The sequence below is a fragment of the Bos indicus x Bos taurus genome, chromosome 20, assembly GCF_003369695.1.
Source record: "Bos indicus x Bos taurus breed Angus x Brahman F1 hybrid chromosome 20, Bos_hybrid_MaternalHap_v2.0, whole genome shotgun sequence".
Lineage (NCBI taxonomy): Eukaryota > Metazoa > Chordata > Mammalia > Artiodactyla > Bovidae > Bos > Bos indicus x Bos taurus.
This window is the reverse complement of record NC_040095.1, coordinates 23,809,354-23,830,630: the sequence shown is the minus strand read 5'-3', so window position 1 is coordinate 23,830,630 and position 21,277 is coordinate 23,809,354. Positions and strand designations below refer to the sequence as shown.

Here is a 21,277-nt window from a genome sequence, read left to right as displayed (position 1 = left end):
ATTTCACATTTTAAATCTCCTTGAGAGAATTAAGAATAGAGCCCTACATAGAATGTTCCTTTCAATTAGTCTCTGCTTCCAACAGCTCTCCCTTTCAAATCTTCTTCAGTGTCACCACCAATGATCTCTCTAAAGCACAGCAACAGATTTGCAGTCAAGTCAGAGGAAGGGTCACATGGGTGTACTGCCTCTGCCTTCTATTTTCAACCTCACCAGAATGACAGCTAATGGCTTTGTAAGGTGTGGAGATATAAGAACAAAGAGAATGGGAGTGAATAGAGCAGCAAGAAGAGACTGCAATAATTTTCTGCAAAATGGGTAAAGGTTTGATAACTGACCAGGAGGAACATGAAAAATGAAACTCGAATGCCTATAGAGGGGCCATGGTAAAGAAAAGCAAGCTGTTTTGTCTTGCAGAAACCCCACAAGGGGTCAGGGCTCAGAGACAGCGAAAGTTTAGAAAGAGATGAGTTGGTTGAAAGATGTCAAGTTCACACACACACACACACACACACACACAGACACACCCTGTACACATGTGCACAGGTCAAAAGAAACCAGGTGTTTATTCTCTGAATAAACAAAAAATGACAACCTCTTAAGAGCATGAGCAAAGATAGATTGTGTGAAAACTGTTATTCTGATTTTAGTAGCCCACAATTCTTTAGTTTTATTTCCAGAACACCACACATTTCAGAAAGCTTTAACTCTGAAAGAGTGAAACCAAAACTACTGGGGGAAGGGCTAACCAAAGAAAGACAACTCAGGAAGAACAGCAATACTTTTAAAGCTTTATATGAAATTTTTCAGAGAAATAAGAGAAAATAGTATGTACATGAATGAAGCATGAACAGGATGCTGGAAAGAGAGAAGGAAGGAAGGAAAGAGGGGGGAGGGAGGACAGACAGGAAAGAAATGAGGGAGGGAGAGAGGGAGGAGGCAAAGGAAGGAAGGTGAGGGGAGGGAGAGAGGCCTGACGATGTCCAAGAAACTCTAAAATTAAAACTGCTAAAAAAAAAAAAAAAAAACTGCTGCTGCTGCTAAGTCGCTTCAGTCGTGTCCAACTCTGTGTGACCCCACAGACAGCAGCCCATCAGGCACAACCATCCCTGGGATTCTCCAGGCAAGAACACTGGAGTGGGTTGCCATTTCCTTCTCCAATGCATGAAAGTGAAAAGTGAAGTCGCTCAGTCGTGTCCGACTCTTAGCGACCCCATGGACTGCAGCCCACCAGGCTCCTCCGTCCATGGGATTTTCCAGGCAAGAGTACTGGAGTGGGGTGCCACTGCCTTCTCCTAGGATAGCCAAAATAAATTTAAATGGCAAGGCTAGTACACAGAGTGAGGGAACCACCTAGAAGTAGAAGGATAGAAAATGAGATGAAAAATAGAATAGAAAAAAATAAGAGAATTAATCCAAAAGGAGCAACAATTACAGCCAACATTTCAGAAAGAAAGAAACAAAGATGAAGAAATTACTAAAGAATAATTCAAGAAGCTTTCCAAGAATTAAAAGATACAGGCGTCCAAGACTGAAAGATCCACTAGAGTTTGTCGTTTACAGTGAGGCTTTACTTTTAATATACTCGAACCTTTATCATCATGAAATTTTAAAACAGTAACAATAAATTTTTTTCTATATGTATTCAGAGAGAAAAAGCAGGTGGCATAGAAAGGATAGGAAGTTACAGCAATATATGACTGGCTCAGCAGCAACAACGGGTGCTGGGAAAAAATAAAGCAATACCTTTTCCACAAAGTTCTGAGTAAGACTAGCCAAACTATGAATCAAGTGTAAAACTGGAATAAGCACACTTTCAGACCAGCAAACCCAGAAAGAGCACAACATGGCTGCCAGGGAACAGTGGCTCTAGCATCGGAGAGGAGAAGTCCCAGAATTACAGCCGTGGCACTGACCAAGAGAGTGGCCTATTCAGCAGGTTCTGGGTAGGAGGCCACCAAGGAAAACAAGGACCCATGTGGGCAGGTACATGGAAAAGGTTACTGATGGCTGTGGAACAAAGCATGGGAGCGTTTAGGGAACACAGTCATAATATCATAGGTATCTAATAAATGAAAAGAGAAAGCAACTTTTTAATTCCAGGAAAAACAAAGAGTTAAACTAGAAAAGAGGTACAGTTAGAATACACTGTTTGGCTTGTCAGCAAATAATAATTGTATAGTAATATGATATAAATATTAAATACTAATTTTACTTTGTTAAAGTGTAACACAAATAGACTGAGAGAAGTGAATGAAACAGGAGGAGAACTAAGTTCTTACTATGCTAGAAAGTTGTAATTAAGTCTAAAATTATAAAAAAATAAATTAATAGTTTACAAATATTATTCAGAAATTAGATGTAAATACCCGGGGGCATAGCTGGCAGAGCTAAGGTGGTTGCCTCTAGGAAATGGGGAATAGAGGTCGGGGTAGTTAAGACAGAGGATTATGAGAATTATCCAAACTTTATAATTATGCTGATTTTTGTTCTAATGTAAAAATAATATATTTTAAGATAAAGAAGAAATGAAGGATGCGGGGAGAGAGGAGGGTGGGAACACAGGACAGATGGGAAATCTTTGGCCCACACCTTTCCAAGTGCATTGGGATCGCTCACAGAACTGCATGCTCCCATTAACCTGCTGAGCCACGTTCTGGGTTGAAAATAGCTGATTTAAGCATTTCTGAAAACAAACACAAAGAGAATACTTATTCAGAAACATTTGTGTACATCTCAGGTGTGTTACATGGTGTAGAAGTAAAACTGATAATTCACTGGAAAGTTAAAGACTACACACTGTCAGACCAACACTGCAATCGTTGCCATTATTTATTAAATAACCACTGTGTAATGAACAGAGTACTGAACATTTTACTAATATATTATTTCTTTTTTTAATTAATTTTTATTTAAGTATAGTTGCTTTATGGGCTTCCCTGGTGGCACAGTGGTAAAGAATTTGCCTGCCAGTTCAGGAGACGCAAGAGACATACATTCGATCCCTGGATAAGAAAGATCCCCAGGGGAAGGAATTGGCAACCCACTCCAGTATTCTTGCTTGGAGAATTTCATGGACAGAGGAGCCTGGTGGGCTACAGTCTATAGGGTCGCAAAGAGTCAGACACGACTGAGAGACTAAACAACAAAATAGCTTTATAGTGTTGTATTAGTTTCTTCGCGGGGGGCGGTATTAAACTAGTTATCTTAAAGGTCCTTTTCAACTAACTCCTTTTCCCATGAGAAATGGGAACATCAACTCGCAGAGAGGTTAAGTCAATTGTCTAAATTTAAATGAGCACAAAAATCAAGTTGCTATTTCTCTGGGCAAGTATACAATGAGCCCTCCTGACATTCTTATATCTGTGCGTGTGTGCTAAGTTGCTTCAGTCCTGTCCAACTCTGTGCAGCGCTATAGACTGCAGCCTGACAGGCTTCTCTGTCCGTGGAGATTCTCCAGGCAAGAATTCTGGAGTAAGTTGCCATGCCCTCCTCCCAGAGATCTTTCTGACCCAGGGATTAAACCTGTGTCCTTACATCTACCTGCATTGGCCGGCGACTTCTTTACCACCAGAGTCACCTGGGAAGCCCCTTTCTTACATCTAACTTTGATCAAAAACAAAGAGGCAAATTAGTAAAAAGGGGAAAGAAAAGAACTTATTCTAGAAATATAATAGTGAATAGTCAAAATAGAGAAGATTCTTTTTTTCTCCTTCTCAATGATACATTTAATCACTGGATATCACTTTGATATTTTGGCTTTCTTCCCAGATATTACGTCATATAATAGGCAACGGATGTTTAGGTATTCAAAGTAGAAAAATTAAATATAAATAGAGTTTCACAACTGCAGAAATATGGGCAAATAATGCATTGTTGTGGTCTACCAGATACCTTCCCCCTGGCTTCTGATCATCAAAACTATCTTCAGACATATCAGATGCTCTGTGGGGAGCAAAATCACCCGTTTGAGAAGAACTGGTATAAAATACCATTTCTAAATGCCCTGCTGGCCAGTAGCTCAGTGCAACTCTTCACAGATTCATTCTTCAGAATCCCGTAGAGACAACAAAGCTGACCAAGGCATTTCCCAGATAGTGTGCTTGTGCTCTATGCACCCAGGGATACCCTTCGCTGGGTGAGATCTACTATTACTTTAATGAGCAACTTGGCGTACAGCTGGCTGGGTATGAGAATTCTGAACATCTCCATAGCTACTCAGCTCTCTCTATAGAAATACCCTCTGGATGACCTCTGAGGACCACAGGAAGACACCTGTTCACCGCCAAGATGAAAGACCTCGCTTTACATTTGCACTGTTTTTGCTGCTATTGGACTCCCAATTAGTCATGACAATAAATGCTCTACATAACGTAGTAAAACAGCTTCCATTATCCCCTGCCCAGGTTCTCCAGTGAAACTGGGATGATATTCAGGCTGGATAACAATCGCTGTAATGATGGTAACTTGCCCACACTATCGTGACCCCGCCAACAGAGCCACCAACTTTGCTGCTACCAGTTACCAGACAGCACAAGGGGAAGGAAAAGGGAAGTCCTGGAAGTCAGGGCAGTAAAAACTCCAGTCACCAGTAGAGGGTGGAAAGGACAGTGCTAATAGCCTGGCCTGGGCATGAGTTCAAAAGCACACATAGTTCCCTCAAAGTAACTCCCTGGCCATCTTACCCTTACCCAGCAACAAGCAAATAACAAGTGACGTCACTCAGTCATGTCCGACTCTTTGCGACCTCATGGACTGTAGCCTGCCAGGCTCCTCCATCCATGGGATTTTCCAGGCAAGAATATTGAAGTGATTTGCCATTTCCTCCTCCAAGGGATCTTCCCGACCCATGGATCAAAGCCGGGTCTCCCACACTGCAAGCAGACTCTTTACCATCTGAGCCACCAGGGAAGCCCCACCCAGCAGCAAAGCACCTAGCAGAAGACTTGCTCTAATACAATTGTTTGCAACTGCATATGAGTTCAAATAATTAAATTTCACATTCACAATATTTTATTGTTCCTCCAGCAAAACACATATGCCAAACACAGGAAGCACACATCAAATGACTTTAACTTTGCCTAAATTGAGAATTTATGACATTCCTAGTTCAGTTTTCTAAATGAAACATTGATTCCTTCAGAGGCTCTTCACTGGTTTCAATAAACCTAAAATCATGCTATCGATATTTAATGTGCCCAAAGGACTTAGGGTGGACTATGATATTAGAATCATAATCAATAAGATCCTTAAAATAAAGTTAACTTCGTAGAGAAATTAAAAAAAAAAACACACAAAGACTTAAGGGAAATTTTGAAAAGACCATCTTATAGAGGAGGAGTCAAATCGACCTGCCAAAGGGCAGATCATATTACCACACACTTTCCAAAGAGTTGGGAAAAGACCACACAACACAACTTTGCACCGAGAGGAAACATACATAGTATGCATAATTTTATTCTTTTTTTTTTTTTTAACCACACTGCTTGGCATGCAATATCTTAATTCCCAGGCCAGGGATCAAACCCACACCCCCTGCATTGGACGCCAGGAGTTTTAACCACTGGACCACTGGGGAAGTCCCTCTGTTTTTAATCTTTACCTTTTGGATGGTTAGTCTCATTTTCACTTTTTTGATTGATGCTAATTAAACTTTTTTTGTGTGTTAATTAACAACCCTGTTTCTTTTTGGAAGTGTCCTTCATACACTCATTTTTCCTATCAGGAATCCATCCTTTCCTTATTGATTTGTAAGAGCAGCTAAGCCAGCTTTTATCTCATGTTTTGGACTCAGCTATTTGAGCTTCTCAAGATAAGAAATCTTTGGTTTTCTCTCTTCACCCACCGGGTCTTTTGAAGCAACTTTATCCTTCCAGCCTCTGTTCAGTGCATGAGGGGCCTTGCCAAACTGGAAAGCAGAGTTATTTGTTCCAGAACTTCCTTTGTTGGGGGTCTTCAGTGGTTCCTTGTAGGATCCTGCCAGAAAACATTTAGCTTTGAATTTGGTTTTTAAAGTAATAGCTCAGTTGGTAAAAAATCTGCCTGCAATGCAGGAGACCTGGGTTTGATTCCTGGGTTGGGGAAATGCCCTGGAGAAGGAAATAGCAACCTACTCCAGTATTCTTGCCTGGAGAATCCCATGGATAGAGGAGCCTGGCAGGCTACATACAGTCCATGGGGTTGCAAGAGTTGGACACAACTTAGAGACTAAACCACCACCATAATCTCTTAAACCTTTGGTGGGAGGTCAGCCCTTGGCATGTATAGAACAGAATGTGAATATGTAGGCCCTCATCTCTCCAAAGTCCTAGGCGGGGTGGGGTGGAGGGGCAGCACAGGGTCAAGGGTACTGGGTTCATGAGTGAACACTGGGTGAGAAATTCCCTCTGTGGCCTCAGAACCAGGAGGAAATGTCAAGATTAAAGACCTGTCTCCAACTGCAGCAGCAGCAGCAACAGAAACACTTTAACTCTGCATGGAAAGAACACATTTGCACATTTGAAGAATGGATACAAACAGTTCAAAGCTTAAAATGATGATGAGAAGAGTAGCTGGTTTGCACAGGTGGTGAACATCCTGCCAGGAAGTCACTACGGATGCTTGCCTTTCAGTCACTGATGTTCACTACATGATTATAGCGAAACACTTCGCCTCTCCCTCTTCCTAGCGCACAAAGATATAAAACTAGTTTGACAAGGTGACTTTAGTAAAATACTTCCTAAGTTACTGTCATGGAAGAGCCAATGTTGTTTACCTTGTTATTATCCATGTCTATTATCTTCTCAAGACTGAGAAAGCCCTTTACCAGACTTTTAACTGCAATGAAAACCTTGACAAGTCATCTTCTTAAGTTAAAAATCTGCTATATCACTTGCTCATCAGAGGAACCAAGGGACAACTGGATTAAGTATTTTGGCCTTTTGCCATGTGACAGTCTCTTCTCATTCAGACAAACATGTGCCGGATAAGCTGTCACTGATGTTCCTAGAGCCCAACCCCTCAAGTTCTGGGCTATCCAAAATCTAAGAGGAAGGAGGAATCCAAAATCTAATTTCAACCGCAAAAATGTTCTGCAAATGGAACAACAGACTGGTTCCAAATAGGAAAAGGAGTACATCAAGGCTGTATATTGTCACCCTGCTTGTTTAACTTATATGCAGAGTACATCATGAGAAACGCTGGGTTGGAGGAAGCACAAGCTGGAATCAAGAGTGCTGGGAGAAATATCAAGAACCTCAGATATGCAAATGACACCACCCTTATGGCAGAAAGTGAAGAAAAACTAAAAAGCCTCTTGATGAAAGTGAAAGAGGAGAGTGAAAAAGTTGGTTTAAAGCTCAACATTCAGAAAACTAAGATCATGGCATCTGGTCCCATCACTTCATGGGAAATAGATGGGAAAACAGTGGGAACAGTGGCTGACTTTATTTTTCTGGGCTCCAAAATCACTGCAGATGGTGATTGCAGCCATGAAATTAAAAGACGCTTACTCCTTGGAAGGAAAGTTATGACCAACCTAGACAGCATATTGAAAAGCAGAGACATTACTTTGTCAACAAAGGTCCGTCCAGTCAAGGCTATGGTTTTTCCAGTGGTCATGTATGGCTGTAAGAGTTGGACTATAAAGAAAGCTGAGCACCGAAGAATTGATGCTTTTGAACTGTGGTGTTGGAGAAGACTCTTGAGAGTCTCTTGGACTGCAAGGAGATCCAACCAGTCCATCCTAAAGATCAGTCCTGCGTGTTTATTGGTAGGACTGATGTTGAAGCTGAAACTCCAATACTTTGGCCACCTGATGCGAAGAGCTGACTCATTTGAAAAGACCCTGAGGCTGGGAAAGATTGAGGGCAGGAGGAGAAGGGGATGACAGAGGATGAGATGGTTGGATGGCATCACCAACTCAGTGGACATGGGTTTGGGTGGATTCTGGGAGTTGGTGATGAACAGGGAGGCCTGGCGTGCTGCGGTTCATGGGGTCGCAAAGAGTCAGGCACAACTGAGTGGCTGACCTGAAACTGAACTGAAAGAGGAGAAGAAGCAGGCTCTCTGAACCTCAAATGAGAAAGAAAATGTTGCAGTTGAATGCTAGTACTGACCATCATCCCAGCTATCAACAAAGAGTTCACATCCACTAGCCTAAGGAATCCTGGACCTCTCAGATTTTGTCCACAAAGCATGACAGCAAATGAACCTCTCTACAAACATCCCTTTTAGGACGGGAAGGTCCTCAGTGTTCACCGTTCTGGAACAAAAAGAAAGAAATCCCACCAGCAAAACAGCAAGAAAACAATGTTTTTGATTAATATGCAGTATAAACTTAAATAGAAAATAAAATAGACTTTATTATAAAATTATTTTGTCTGATTATCTCTTAGAATTCTAAATTTCTCATGCAATGCCTTATTTGAAAATAACTAATTAATTAAGGACCTATGAAAGAAAAGGGAGCCACTTTAGTCAGAAATTCCTCTGAAACAATTAGCCAGAAATTCCTCTGAAACAGCATTAAAATCACCCCTCAGTTTAAAATATCTTTCAGAAGATAGCCATTAGGATGACCTTCCTCCAACCCTGTATCTCCTGTTGCTTCAGCCAGCTATTTTCAGTATTGGTACTTACTATTACATGAGAATTTCATTGATTTAAAAAAGATTTGGGCTTCTTCTCAATCTGCAGGACTATGGTGCCTCATTGTGTCTAATGTCATATTTAAAACACAACATACTTTCTTTTGGTTTTGTTTCAGCCCTCCCCTTCCCCTGCTCCCTTGGAAATTTCTTATTCAAAAGGAGAAAAAAGCAGTTGACTAAATACAACACTAGGTATTTCTGTAAGACAGATTCTCTCAGAAGTATATCTTTTTTTAAGATTTCAAAACTGGCTTGTGGCATTTCTATTACCTCACCTGGAGTCAAGGTCTCTTTCTCAGGAGTCATCTTCAGCACAGTTTCTGGGAGGTCAGCAGTTGAATGCTCTTCCCCAAAGGAAAGGGCTGTCACATCCCCAGCTTGGCTCTGCCGCCATCTTGTGGTAATCGGGCTACTGGCAACAGGAACTTCAGCTGATAGTCTCTTTGCCAAGTTGCTGGTGAAGTTAGAGTATGTAGTGTTAACTACATTAAATACCTATTTAATAACAAAAAGATCCATGATTTACAGTACTCTCAATGATACAATCATTAAGATTCCTTAAAAGAGAATTATAAACAACTCATCTAGTACAACACAAAATGTATGTTGATACATATACACGAAATTTTTAATTTTTGTGACCTGGGAAAATGTTATTTTACATATGCATATAAAATAAACATATGATTACATATTTTAACATAGACACACACACATACTCAGAGCCTCTGCTGAGGGTCTCAAGACACACCAAAGCAATTGAGGGAGTGATTATGCTTATGTTTATTACTATTACATACAAATATAAAATATGAATAACACTATATACTGAGCATATAAGATGCTTACATAAAATCGTAAAATTTCATAAAATCTGAAAATAAACAGCAGTTTTCTAGTCCAATCCATTTCACAGATAAGAAAACTGAGGCCTAACTTGCACAACTTCTGTCCATGCTTTCTGAGAAACAACAGGAGTTTGGTAGTTACAGATCCTTTAGTGGTGAGCCATGCCCTGGAGCTATGTGGAATTAAAATGAAAATGAATCATTTTTTAACAAAATGACAGGCATATTAGGTTGTGCCTGCTAAGTTGTTTCGGTCGTGTCTAACCCTTTGCAACCCTATTGACTATAGGCCCCCAGGTTCCCCTGTCCATGGGATTTTCCAGGCAAGCCAGGGGATTTTCCTGACTCAGGATGGAACCTGTGTCTCAAGTCTCTTGCATTGGCAGGCAGGTTCTTTACCACTAGAGCCACCTGGGAAGCCCCACGTTAGGTTAATATGCTGTGCTTAGTTGCTCAGTCCTGTCCAACTCTTTATGACTCCATGGACTGTAGCCCACCAGGCTCCTTTATCCATGGGGATTCTCCAGGAAAGAATACTGGAGTGGGTTGCCATGCCCTCCTCCAGGGGATCTTTCCAACCCAGGGATCGAACCCAGGTCTCCCGCATTGCAGGCAGATTCTTACTGTCTGAGCCACCAGGGAAGCCTAAGAATCCTGGAATGGATAGCCTTCTCCAGGGGATCTTCCCAACTCAGGTATCGAATCGGGATCTCCTGCATTGCAGGTGCATTCTTTATCAGCTGAGCTAAAACGGAAGCCCATATTAGCTTAATATCCTTCTATAAAGGGCTCTTACAGAAATTTAGAAAATTTGCCATCCCATTGGAAAAACGAGCATGAGACATAAAAAAGCAGTTCACAAAAGAGATGTAAATGCTCCCAAAATATTCAAGCTCATTTGTAATAAAAAAATGCAAATTTAAAACAATAATGAGATGTTAGCAATTTTTTAAAATGACATTTCCTAATGTTGAAGGTTCTAGAAACAAGCACTGGCATGCAGTACTGGTGGAGTGTCAATTAGTATTTGGAAAGGACAATTTGGCAATGTGTGTTAAAAGCCCTTTATTATGTGCGTAACCTCTACTGACCTAGCAATGTCATCTCAAAGAATTCAAGGAAGAAACCAAAGATTGCAGCATCTATTGAGTGCTTACCACTCAATACAAACCCATGTGTTACGAGCTTTATACACATTCGTATATAATCCTCAGAAGACTTGGTAAAGCAAGTCTGTTACTTATTCCCATCTTACCAATGATGAAACTGAGGTTCAGAATTTAAGTGAATTGCCTAAGACCACAGTGAGTAAATGGAGATGCTATACCCTAACCTTCTCTGACTCCACAGTCCACACTTTCAACTGAGAACACAAGGATGTGTACTGCAGTATATAAGGGAAAAAGATGAGGGGACTCAGTGTTCACCAGGGGAGAACTGATCAGGCATAGAAGGGAATACCCTGCAGTCATTAGAAACGATGACACACATTAGGGCAATGCAAATCAAAACCGCAGTGAAGCACCACTTCACACTCACTAATATAATCAATAAATTTATCTATCTATAACCGTTGGTGAGTATGTAGAGAAATTAGAATCTTTGTACATTCCTTATGGGATTGCGAAACAGTACAGCTGCTGTGGGAAAAGTTTGGCAGTTCCTCAAAGAGCTAAACCGAGAATCACCATATGACCAGCATTCCACTCCTAGGTATATACTCAAAAGAAATGAAAACAGGTACTCAAACAAATACAGATGTACGGATGTTCATGGTAGTGTTACCAACTCCAAGCTCACTCTGCTCGCTGCCAAACAACAGGCCAATGAATCTGAGAGACGAGGTGTTGAGGAAAGGAAGAGACTTTAATCAGGGAGCCAGCAGACCAAGAAGATGACAGGCTAGCGCCTCAAAATAACCATCTTATCGCGTTCTGGAAGCCAGGTTCTTTTATAGATCAGAGATGGGGGGAGGTGAGGAAGCAAAGTAAAAAAGCCGTTAATCTTGCAAACATCTCCTAGAATGGCAAGCCTCAGGCAAGGGATGTGTTAATTTCTCCGTTCCTGCCATCCACAGGTGGACAGGGTTCTGAACAAAGGCACACGTTAGTTTAACAGTCAGGCAGAGGGGCAGGATTCTGAGGCAAACCATTCTGTACGATATAATAATAAATGGACAGGGAAGCCTGGACTGTTGCAGTCCATGGGTTCACAAAGTCAGACACGACTTAGCAACTGAACTGAACTGAATAATAGCAAAAGCAAAGAAAAGCAAGTTAAAGAAACAATTCTATCATAGAGTCAGAACTGGCTTCCTCCCTGCACCACTGTATTATTCATATTAGCCAGAAGGTTGAAATGGATAAACAAGTTGAGGGCAGAAGTATGTGTGCAATGGAATACATACATATTCCTATACAACAACATATATATATGAATATTACTCATATAAAAAGAAATGAAGTACTCATAAAATGCTACAATGTGGATAAACCTTGAAAATACTATAAGTGAAAAAAGCCAGAAACATATTGTATGATTCCATGTATGTGAAATATCCAAAATAGGTAAACTCCACAGAAACAGAACACAAATTAGTAGTTTCCATGTGTTGGGGGAAGGAGGAAATGGGGAGAAACTGCCTAATGGTTATGGAGTCTTCTTTTTTCTTTTTTTGAGTCATCCTTTGTGATGATGAAATTATTTTGGAAGAAGATAGAGATGGCGGTTGTACAACACTGTGAATGTACTAAAGGCCACTGAATTTTTCATCTGAAAATGTTTATTTTTATGTTTTTATATTTTATGATTTCACTTCAATTTTAAAAACCTTTCAAGTAGAATAAAATTCAATAAAACATGAAAATGCTTACACTCTACTAACAAGTGAAAAAAGGACACTATACAAGAGTATTCCAATATGGTCCCACTTCCTATTTATAAAAGAAAGATAGGAAGAAAGAAAACACGCGAGAACATTTAAGGCAGGGAATATTGGTTTTGTTTGCTTTTTTTAGTGAGTATGTGTGAAAGTGATCATCCTTCCCAACCGCAGACAGGCAGTCATTTCATCTGGCAAGAAGAATTCTCTCCCCAAGGCATCAAAAGGACACCTTCCCCAGAAAAAGAGAAGTCGGGAGCCTGAGGCCTCTGCTGCTCTGAACAGTGTCTATGAACAGTGTCGCTTGGGGTTGATTTTTTTTGCCTTTCAATTGTTCTACCCTTGTAATTGTTTTTGAATAGGAACAGGAAAGCTGAAAAGCAGGAAGGAGGGAGCCCGGGAAACATAAATCAGGCGTCTCCCACTCAGAAGTCTAGACAAGAGGGCAACAGGGAAGGAACTGGCAGGAGCAGACCCCCAGGGAGAAACGTGGCCCACTCAGATTTTCCTCTTCCTACTTCTGGGTTACTGTCCTCCAAGGAAACCACAGAGTCAACTCAACAACTGGAGAGGCTCAGGCGCAGGCACAGGGAGAATCTCTCTCTGACTGTAAGGCTCCTGTCTCAGCCAACAAAGACAGGGGGCTTCCCTGGCAGCTCAGTGGTCAAGAATCCTCCAGCCAATGCGGGAGACACGGTCAGATCTCTGCTCCAGGAAGATTGCACATACCGCAAAGCAACTAAACCCATGCACCACAACTACTGAGCCTGTGCTCTAGAACCTGAGGGGAGCCACAACAATTGGAGCCCGCTCGCCTTAGAGTCCGTGCTCTGAAACAAGAGAAGGCACTACGATGAGAAGTCCGCAAATGAGAAGTCCACACACGGCAACTAGAGAGTAGCCCCTGCTCACTGTAACTGGAGAAAAGCCCGTGTGGCAGTGAAGACCCAGCACAGCCAAAAATGAATAATTAAATAATTTTTTTAAAAAAAGAAGAAGAAAGTCAAAGGGGCACATTGTCCCTGTTTTAACAGAAATTGAGACTTTTCATCAATTTCCCTATTTCTTAAAGTCTTCAAATGATTCAAAAATTTTCAAATGCCATGGGAAAGCAAGCCTGTGGGCCCTGTTCAGGCTGTGGGTTAGGTCTGCAACCTCTGCAAACACCAGCCAAGCCACCCTCTCCCTTCTTGGTGGCAAGAAAGAGAGCAGCCACCATATCTGAAGATTAATCTGCACCAAACATGATGCTCTTGATCCAGGGTTTTCTTGGAGCCCCAATTTAAATATATAAAAACAAAATAATCCTGAGTTTAGAAGAGGGAAAATAAAGAAGGATTTGAATATGTCAAATTGAATATGAATTGACTATGTCATGTGAATATGAAAAGAATACGTCAGCTAAGAAAAATGATTAAGAAATTTCACACTGACACTGACACTGAGCCATGTTTCTCTGACTTGTCCACTGTTACTCTCACCATACAGTTTCCCCATCTGGGATGCTTTTCAACTGTTCTCTGCAGGAGCAAATTCTAGCCTTGTAGCTGGGGTCAGCCAGAACTCCCCGAAAGTGTTGATTCAGTAGACTGACTCAAGAGATCCACACTCATCAAAATGGATGGGCACCATCCAATCCACCAGGGGCCCAAATGGAGCAAAAAGACAAAGGAAGGGCAAACTCTCTTGCTTCTTGAACTGAGATGTCCATCTTTTCCTGCCCTCAGATATCAGAGCTCCTGGTTCTTAGACCTTCAGACTCCTTGACTTATATCAGCAGTTCCCTAGTTCTCAGGCCTTTGGACTTGCAATGAATCATCCCACCAGCTTTCCTGGTTCTAGCTTGCACATGGCAAGGTTATGGGGTTTAGCTCCCATAACCTCATGAATTTCTTATCTCTATCTCTATTGGTGTCTGTGTCTATGTCAATGTCTATGTCTCTGTAATATATCCTGTTGATTCTGTTTCTCTAGAGAATCCTGATACAATAGTGGCCCCCTAAGATATGCAGGCGGAGAAGGCAATGGCACCCCACTCCAGTACTCTTGCCTGGAAAATCCCATGGACGGAGGAGCCTGGTGGGCTGCCGTCTATGGGGTCGCACAGAGTTGGACACGACTGAAGCGACTTAGCAGCAGCAGCAGCAAGATATGCAGGTCCTAATCCCTAGAACCTCTGAATGTTCCCTCCTATGACAAAGAGGTTTTGCAGATGTGTTTATCAAGGTCAGGATCTTGAGATGGGGAGATCATCTTGGATTATATGGGTCACCCCTCCCTCTAGAAGGAGGCAGAGGGAGACTTGACCACACACAGAGGTGGAGAAGGCAATGCGACCACAGAGGCAGAGGCTGGAGCATTGCTCAACCAAAAAATTCTGGCTCACCAGAAACTGGAAGAGGCAAGGAACAGCTCCTCCCCTAGTGCCTCTGGAAGAAGCAAGGCCCTGCTGACTCCTTGGCTTCTGCCAGCGAAACTGACTCTGGACCTCTAGCTTCCATAACTGTCAGAGAATACATGTGTGCTGTTTTAAGCCACAGAATTTGTGGTAATTTATTACATCAGTCATTAGCAACTAATACTTAGCACTCCTTATGCTTCCGTGGCTCACTGTGTGTGCTTCCGATAGAGCCAAGCCACATTTTATGAATAATAACAGCATTCATTGAGTGCTCAGTATGTGCCAAGCACTGAGATAAATGCATTAAAGGATTTTTCTTTAAAACTTCATCACAACGCAATGAGATAGGTACAATTATTTCCCCCATTCTCCAGAGCTGGAAAGTGAAGGTTAACAGGCTTGAACAAGATAACTTGAGCAAAGACACAGCGCTGACAAGTAGGAGATCCAGGATTCAGGCCACCGCAGTTGTACACAACACGACAGCCCCTGCAGCATGCAGTGCTCATAACCGACCAGGGCAACCTGCGGTTTCAACTCACAAAGCCATTCCGTCTTCAGTCCCCGTGCTTTTAACATCTCTGCTCATGCTGTAGTCTCAGTGTTTGTGTCTCTCCCCTCTTCCTCCACAAAATCATATTGAAATCCTAACCCCTAATGGTTGGTGTCAGTAGGTGGGGCCTTTAGGAAGTGAATAGGTCATGAGGGCAAACTGAAAGCAAAGTTAGTCGCTCAGTCATGTCCAACTCTGCAACTCCATGGGGTGTAACCCACCAGGCTCCTCTGTCCATGGGATTTTCCAGGTGGGAATACAGGAGTGGGTTGCCATGCCTTTCTCCAGGGGATCTTCCCAACCCAGGGATCGAACCCAGGTCTCCTATACTGGAGACAGAGTCTACCATCTGAACCACCAGGGAAGCTCAGATGGTAAAGAATGGGATTCGTGCCCTTAGAAAAGAGGCCCCACAGAGCTGTCCAGCCGCTTCCACGGGAGGGCACAACAAGAAGTCTGCGGCACAACAAGAAGTCTGCGGCCCAGCAGACAGCCTTCAGCTGGCCACACTGGGACCCTGACCTCAGACTTCCAGCCTCCAAAACTGTGAGAAATAAAATCCTATTGTTTATAAGCTGCCCAGTCTGTGGTGTTTTGTTACAGCAGCCCACACAGACTAAGACAGCTCATATTTCACTTTCCTGATTATTTTTATGTCTTCCTACTATATCAGCAGTTCCTGAAGACCAGAGACTGTGTCTTTTCTCTTACTAGCCTCAGATTACAGGATATTTATTGGCATCTAGGAGTGCATGAACAAATGAATGAATCTCTTTCCTCTGAGGCAATTAATCCTGAAAAGGCACAAGGGATTTAAGAAAGAATCTAGAGGCAGGGAAATAAGCTATCTTCTTTCTTTCTTTTCCATTAAGAATGATTTTCAAATTGGACAGCATATAATAAACATTTCTGCAGAAACTGGAGAGTGAGATAAATTAAGCAGTAAGTACTCATCTGAGCATTTTAAATAAGTTCAATCTCTGGGACCAGATAAATGAAACCTCAGAACACTGGCAACACTTCCAGAATGGACACTGATTAGTGATCTATGATGACAAATGAGAAAATGCCCCCCAAATTTAGATAGACAAATGTTTTTCATGGTTTTCCAATAGGAGGAATAAGTCACTAGAAATAAGTAGTTTGCAGACAGCAGTCTGGAAGGCACAAGTCTTACTGGATCCATGTGAGCCTGAATGAATCCCCTGCAATACACTACAGGGGGCTGTCCCTGGCCTAACTCTGCTCAATTTGTTATTAGTGGTCTGAATGGGAATTTATCAAAACTATTTTTCCAAAGTTGAGAAGAAAGTTAAAATATTAAAAATATAAAGCCTGGGACAAAGACCAAAGTCAGCAAAACTCCATTCAATAAGAATATGTGAAAAATCTTCCCATTTAGATTGTTTTCACTGCACAGGCCTAACGTGGGAAAGAACTGATAAGAAGTGAAAATGACAGGCAGTATTAACCAACCACCTCCAGAATATGAGACAACAGCATAACGCCATTACTTTGCTTAAGTAGTGCAATTTTAGCTCTTAGTAAGGGAAAAACAGTGTCCAGGAAAAAAGCAGGCAAGATCTGATTATCTCTGCACGAGTCAGAACTCATCTGGAGAACTGCAGCCAGTCTCAGAACCATTCTTTTAAAAGGAGATGGACAAGCCAGGATTCAAAACTTGATTTTATTTGGAGGAAAGAGACCACAATAATAGGAGACCAGGGAAAACACAGTAACAGAGCGACACACAAATGGGGTGAAGGCACCTGGGGCACCTCGTCCAGAGGGAAGGAGGCCCAAAAGGAACTGTATTCTTTATTTTTTATGGGTTGTGCCACACAGCTTGTGGGATCTTAGTTTTCCCACCAGGATTCGAACCCGCATCCCTGCATTGGAAAGTCCTGGAACTGTCTTCTTTAAAGGGAAGCAATTTATGAAATAAAAGAAAACATGTATTTTTATACTGCTCTCCTGTGACAAAACTAGGACCGACCCCGCGAAACTAGGCCCCTGATGCGTGGGAGGAGGCAAATCTATATCCGACACAAATGACTATTCAAAGAGTTAGAACTCAAATCACTGGTAACATTTTGAATATATAGTTCTCAGGCAGCCCCTCCATGAAGGAAGGACATGTGGTTTTTAAGGGCACAGATGAACATTTTTTAAGAGTTATGTATTTTAATGTGTGTTTTTTAATGTTTTAAATTTTTCAAAGTTGATAGAAAGTTTTCCCTTATGAAAATTAATTCGAGTAAAATAAATGACGATTTGAACCAAAAAAAAAAAAATTAAGTCATTAACAAATGGTATGCAGACAGGGCAAAAATCAGAGATGGTATGCAAACAACTATAGCTTAAGAAACACTGCTGTAGACTGTGGTATTTCATCTTCAATGTTTTTAAACTTTTGTTTCAGGATCTATCTCCTGCTGAGGAAATGCCTGTCGCATAGTTTTAAATGACTCAAGTATTTATTAATAGAGAGGAAGAGGAAGATAAGAAAAATAAGACAAAGAAGGGAAAAGGGATGAATGACTTGATAGTCCAAGCACATCAGTGTGGCTTGTTTACCTTTAGAGTTCACATCATATTGACACTAAATCGGGAGGAATGCAGGGCACCAAGGCCAAAAAATAAATAGGATAGAGAGGTTAAAAATAAGGTCAGGAAGTAACAAAATGAAACAACTAGGAAAATAGAAACAAATACATATCTAGTGATAAATAATCTGACACACAAATATTCAGTGGGCGGGAAAAACTTAGACATCCCAAGGAAAGACATGCTGGTGATGTCAGGATCTTTCTAGAACCCAGTGGCAGAGACAAAAGTAGTAAAGATGACCCAGCAACTCTCCAACATATCCCCCCAACCAGCCTTTCTTAGCCTCTGAATGTCCGCCCCTACCACCACCCTCACCACCACAAGCTCAACACAGCAGTCCACAGGACATTTCAAATTCAGGGCCTCAATACTATTTTAGCTTAGTCGTGAAGACCAAAATGTTTATCTTCTCCTTCTTTAACATCCAGTACCTCCTTGTCCTAGGGAGCAACACTACCCAAGCAAAGACTGTCAAGATGAGACATCCTTAATTCTGTCTTGCCAACACCTGCCACTAGGGGCTCCAGAGTGTCTTTAGCATCTATGCCTTCCTTTCTATGTCCCTGACCAAGGTTGCCTTTCTTAATGTTATCGTCTCTGACTTGTTGCTCTGCAGACTCTGACCCCTTCCAGAGAACTTCAGTACACATGGCCAAGGTTTCAGCTGTTCTTCTCCACTCCCTCCCCTCTTCAGACCCTTACAGTGATTTCTTATAAAACTAAATGTCTCCTGATGAATAAAACCCCTTCACCAGAGTGGTGCTGCTGCTGCTGCTGCTAAGTCGCTTCAGTCATGTCCGACTCTGTGCGACCCCACAGATGGCAGCCCACCAGGCTCTGCCGTCCCTGGGATTCTCCAGGCAAGAACACTGGAGTGGGTTGCCATTTCCTTCTCCAATGCATGAAAGTGAAAGTGAAGTCGCTCAGTAAGTGTCCAACTCTTCGTGACCCCATGGACTACAGCCTACCAGGCTCCTCCATCGGGGTGTAGTACTGTCATATTCACCAGCAGTCTGACCTTTCACATTTTCTCCTAAGTAAGCATATTTTGTCTATTACAAAAAAAAAAGTTTAATGTCTTTAAAATAATTTTGCTTATGAAGTTGAAAGTCCTAAATTCTAATTTTAGCTGTCCCTCTTACTAGTTCTGTGATAATGAGGGAGCTATTAACTTCTTCATATTTCAAAAAATTATTACATAAGGTCTGTAAAGATCTTTATACAACACATGATTCCCTTTAACATAACTATATACATACTTATGTATTAAATATAAAAATTGCTTTCTACAAATGTTATTAGAATCATGTGTAGTATAAAGCTCTTACAAACGTTAAGTCATGTCTTCAGCACTTGGTTATTTGCTTCCTTATAATCATTCCCTAGTTGTTACATGTGTTTTGTGTCCAAACTTGATTCCATACTTGTGTGAAGCTGCCTGCGTCACTTACACTTTATGGTATCTTCTACAGTGCCTGAGTTGATTAATTAACTGAATCAACTGCTTTAGCCCATTCTTAACCCAGTAGCTTCCTTTAACCTTGACCTTCAACTTCATCAATCTCTTCTCCCCCTTTTGGAAGCCTTCCTAGATCTTCTGAAAGAGTATTGGTGGGTTTTCTAACATATGATCCCCTATGAAGAGAAATTTAAAATGTGGATTTATCTATAATCTGAAAATGGTCTCAGTATTGATAGAACATGTAAGCAATGATGACAGATCCCCAGAAAGCTAAGAGATGATGAAATCAAATATATACAGAGAAAGACTCTGCCAAATGAAAAAAGGAGAAATTGTTAAGATCCGGAATCTGTGTTCACCACTGTCTAGGGTGGAAATTCTCCAAACTGTTGTCTTAAATGTTTGGTTAATCGGCCTGTATGAATACTTATATATCTTAAATATATATCTATATATGTATATATCATGCTCCCAAGCCTTAAGAATCATAAAATTAACAAACCTACTCTGATCTGATTTTGTCCGTGACAAGAGACTTACTTAAGCTTTCAAAATTGTTTCCATATAGAGTGAATTTTCTAGGCAAACTAACATAAAACATCAGGTCTGCACAATTGTTATATTTCTGGTTGTAAAAACTAGCATGGTGGCTTCTACAGCAATGTCTTGCAATAATATTGGCCTTCTCAAGTCCTTTCAGCTTCAGATCACTCAATGGGAGATTCTCAGAAAACAATGGACTAGAAGCTATCATAACGATTTTATTAAAATTACCACCCTTTGGGGCCCTGGCTGGGAGATGGTCAGTCAACATCCTTTCCAGAGTTCTCCCTCTGTCCCCCGTCTCAAAGCACAGTTATAATAGGATGGATTTACATGATTCAAATTATATCAGGTTCTGTGAATTAAATTTTAAAACTGTTTGCTTAAATAGTCTGAGGAGTTAACGTAGCTGCTGTAGATACAGAGGCATGAAATACGTTTAGTGTGGAAGATAAAGGGAAATGAAAGAAGCCTGTTGCTCTGTAAACCAGAAAAAGATTAAGGTCTAAAGTTTCTCAGACTTAAATGTGCTCTTGAGTCATGAGGGGATCTTGTAAAAACACAGACCCTGATTCAAAACAGGCTGGGATGAAATCTAAAACAAGCACCCAGGTGATGGCAGTGCTACAAACAAGGACCAGAGTTGGAGGAGGAAAACCAGAGAATTTAAGCTATAGATAGCAGTGTTCAGATGTAATATAAACACAGGGGCTTTATCTTTTTCAATGACTCAGCTGCTGCTAAGTCACTTCAGTCGTGTCCGACTCTGTGCGACCCCACAGACGGCAGCCACCAGGCTCCCCCGTCCCTGGGATTCTCCAGGCAAGAACACTGGAGTGGGTTCAGAACACCAAAATAATATTATCACAGTTAAGTGATAGAATACATTTTGTGTACATTTTTAGTTTTTACTAGAAATTTTATTTACAAGAGATTAGTTTTCTTTTGTATCCATTCTTATCAGGGGCCAAGAGTGGGAGTGAAGTGGTTTATGGTCTCTGAAGGTTTAGGTGCCTCAGCTGTGGGCATTGCTCAGCTGCCTCCAAACACACACAGCCCAGGAGCAGGGCTGGCAGCCACTTTAGCATTTCCTCTAAATCTCCAGAGATCTAACAGCAATAGGAAGGGACTCTCACAAGCTTCTCAAATCATTCCATGCACTTTCCTAGCACTGTCTGCAAATTCACCACATCATCAACAGTCAGGCCCCCCCAGCAGAACAAAGCAACTTCATTCAAAACTTGCTATGTGTCCTAAACAGGGCATTTTTTAAAATGGCTAAAGGAACCACGGCTTTCAGGATATGCAGCCTTCAATTCCCTTTCCATATTTGCTCCTAAAATTTTCAA

The 21,277-nt window shown here is 41.4% G+C and overlaps 1 protein-coding gene across 1 annotated transcript in view; it reads right to left on the bottom strand.

Annotated features, from left to right (window-relative positions):
* CDC20B (cell division cycle 20B) overlaps positions 1–21,277 on the bottom strand; it is a 64,674-nt gene that overhangs the window by 26,668 nt on the left and 16,729 nt on the right. The window contains exons 3-5 of the mRNA XM_027520252.1: positions 8,906–9,125; positions 5,846–5,976; positions 2,593–2,686 (exon numbers count right to left, since the gene is read on the bottom strand). Of these exons, the coding sequence (XP_027376053.1) occupies positions 2,593–2,686; positions 5,846–5,976; positions 8,906–9,125 (445 nt within the window). The remainder of the gene's footprint in view (positions 1–2,592; positions 2,687–5,845; positions 5,977–8,905; positions 9,126–21,277) is intronic.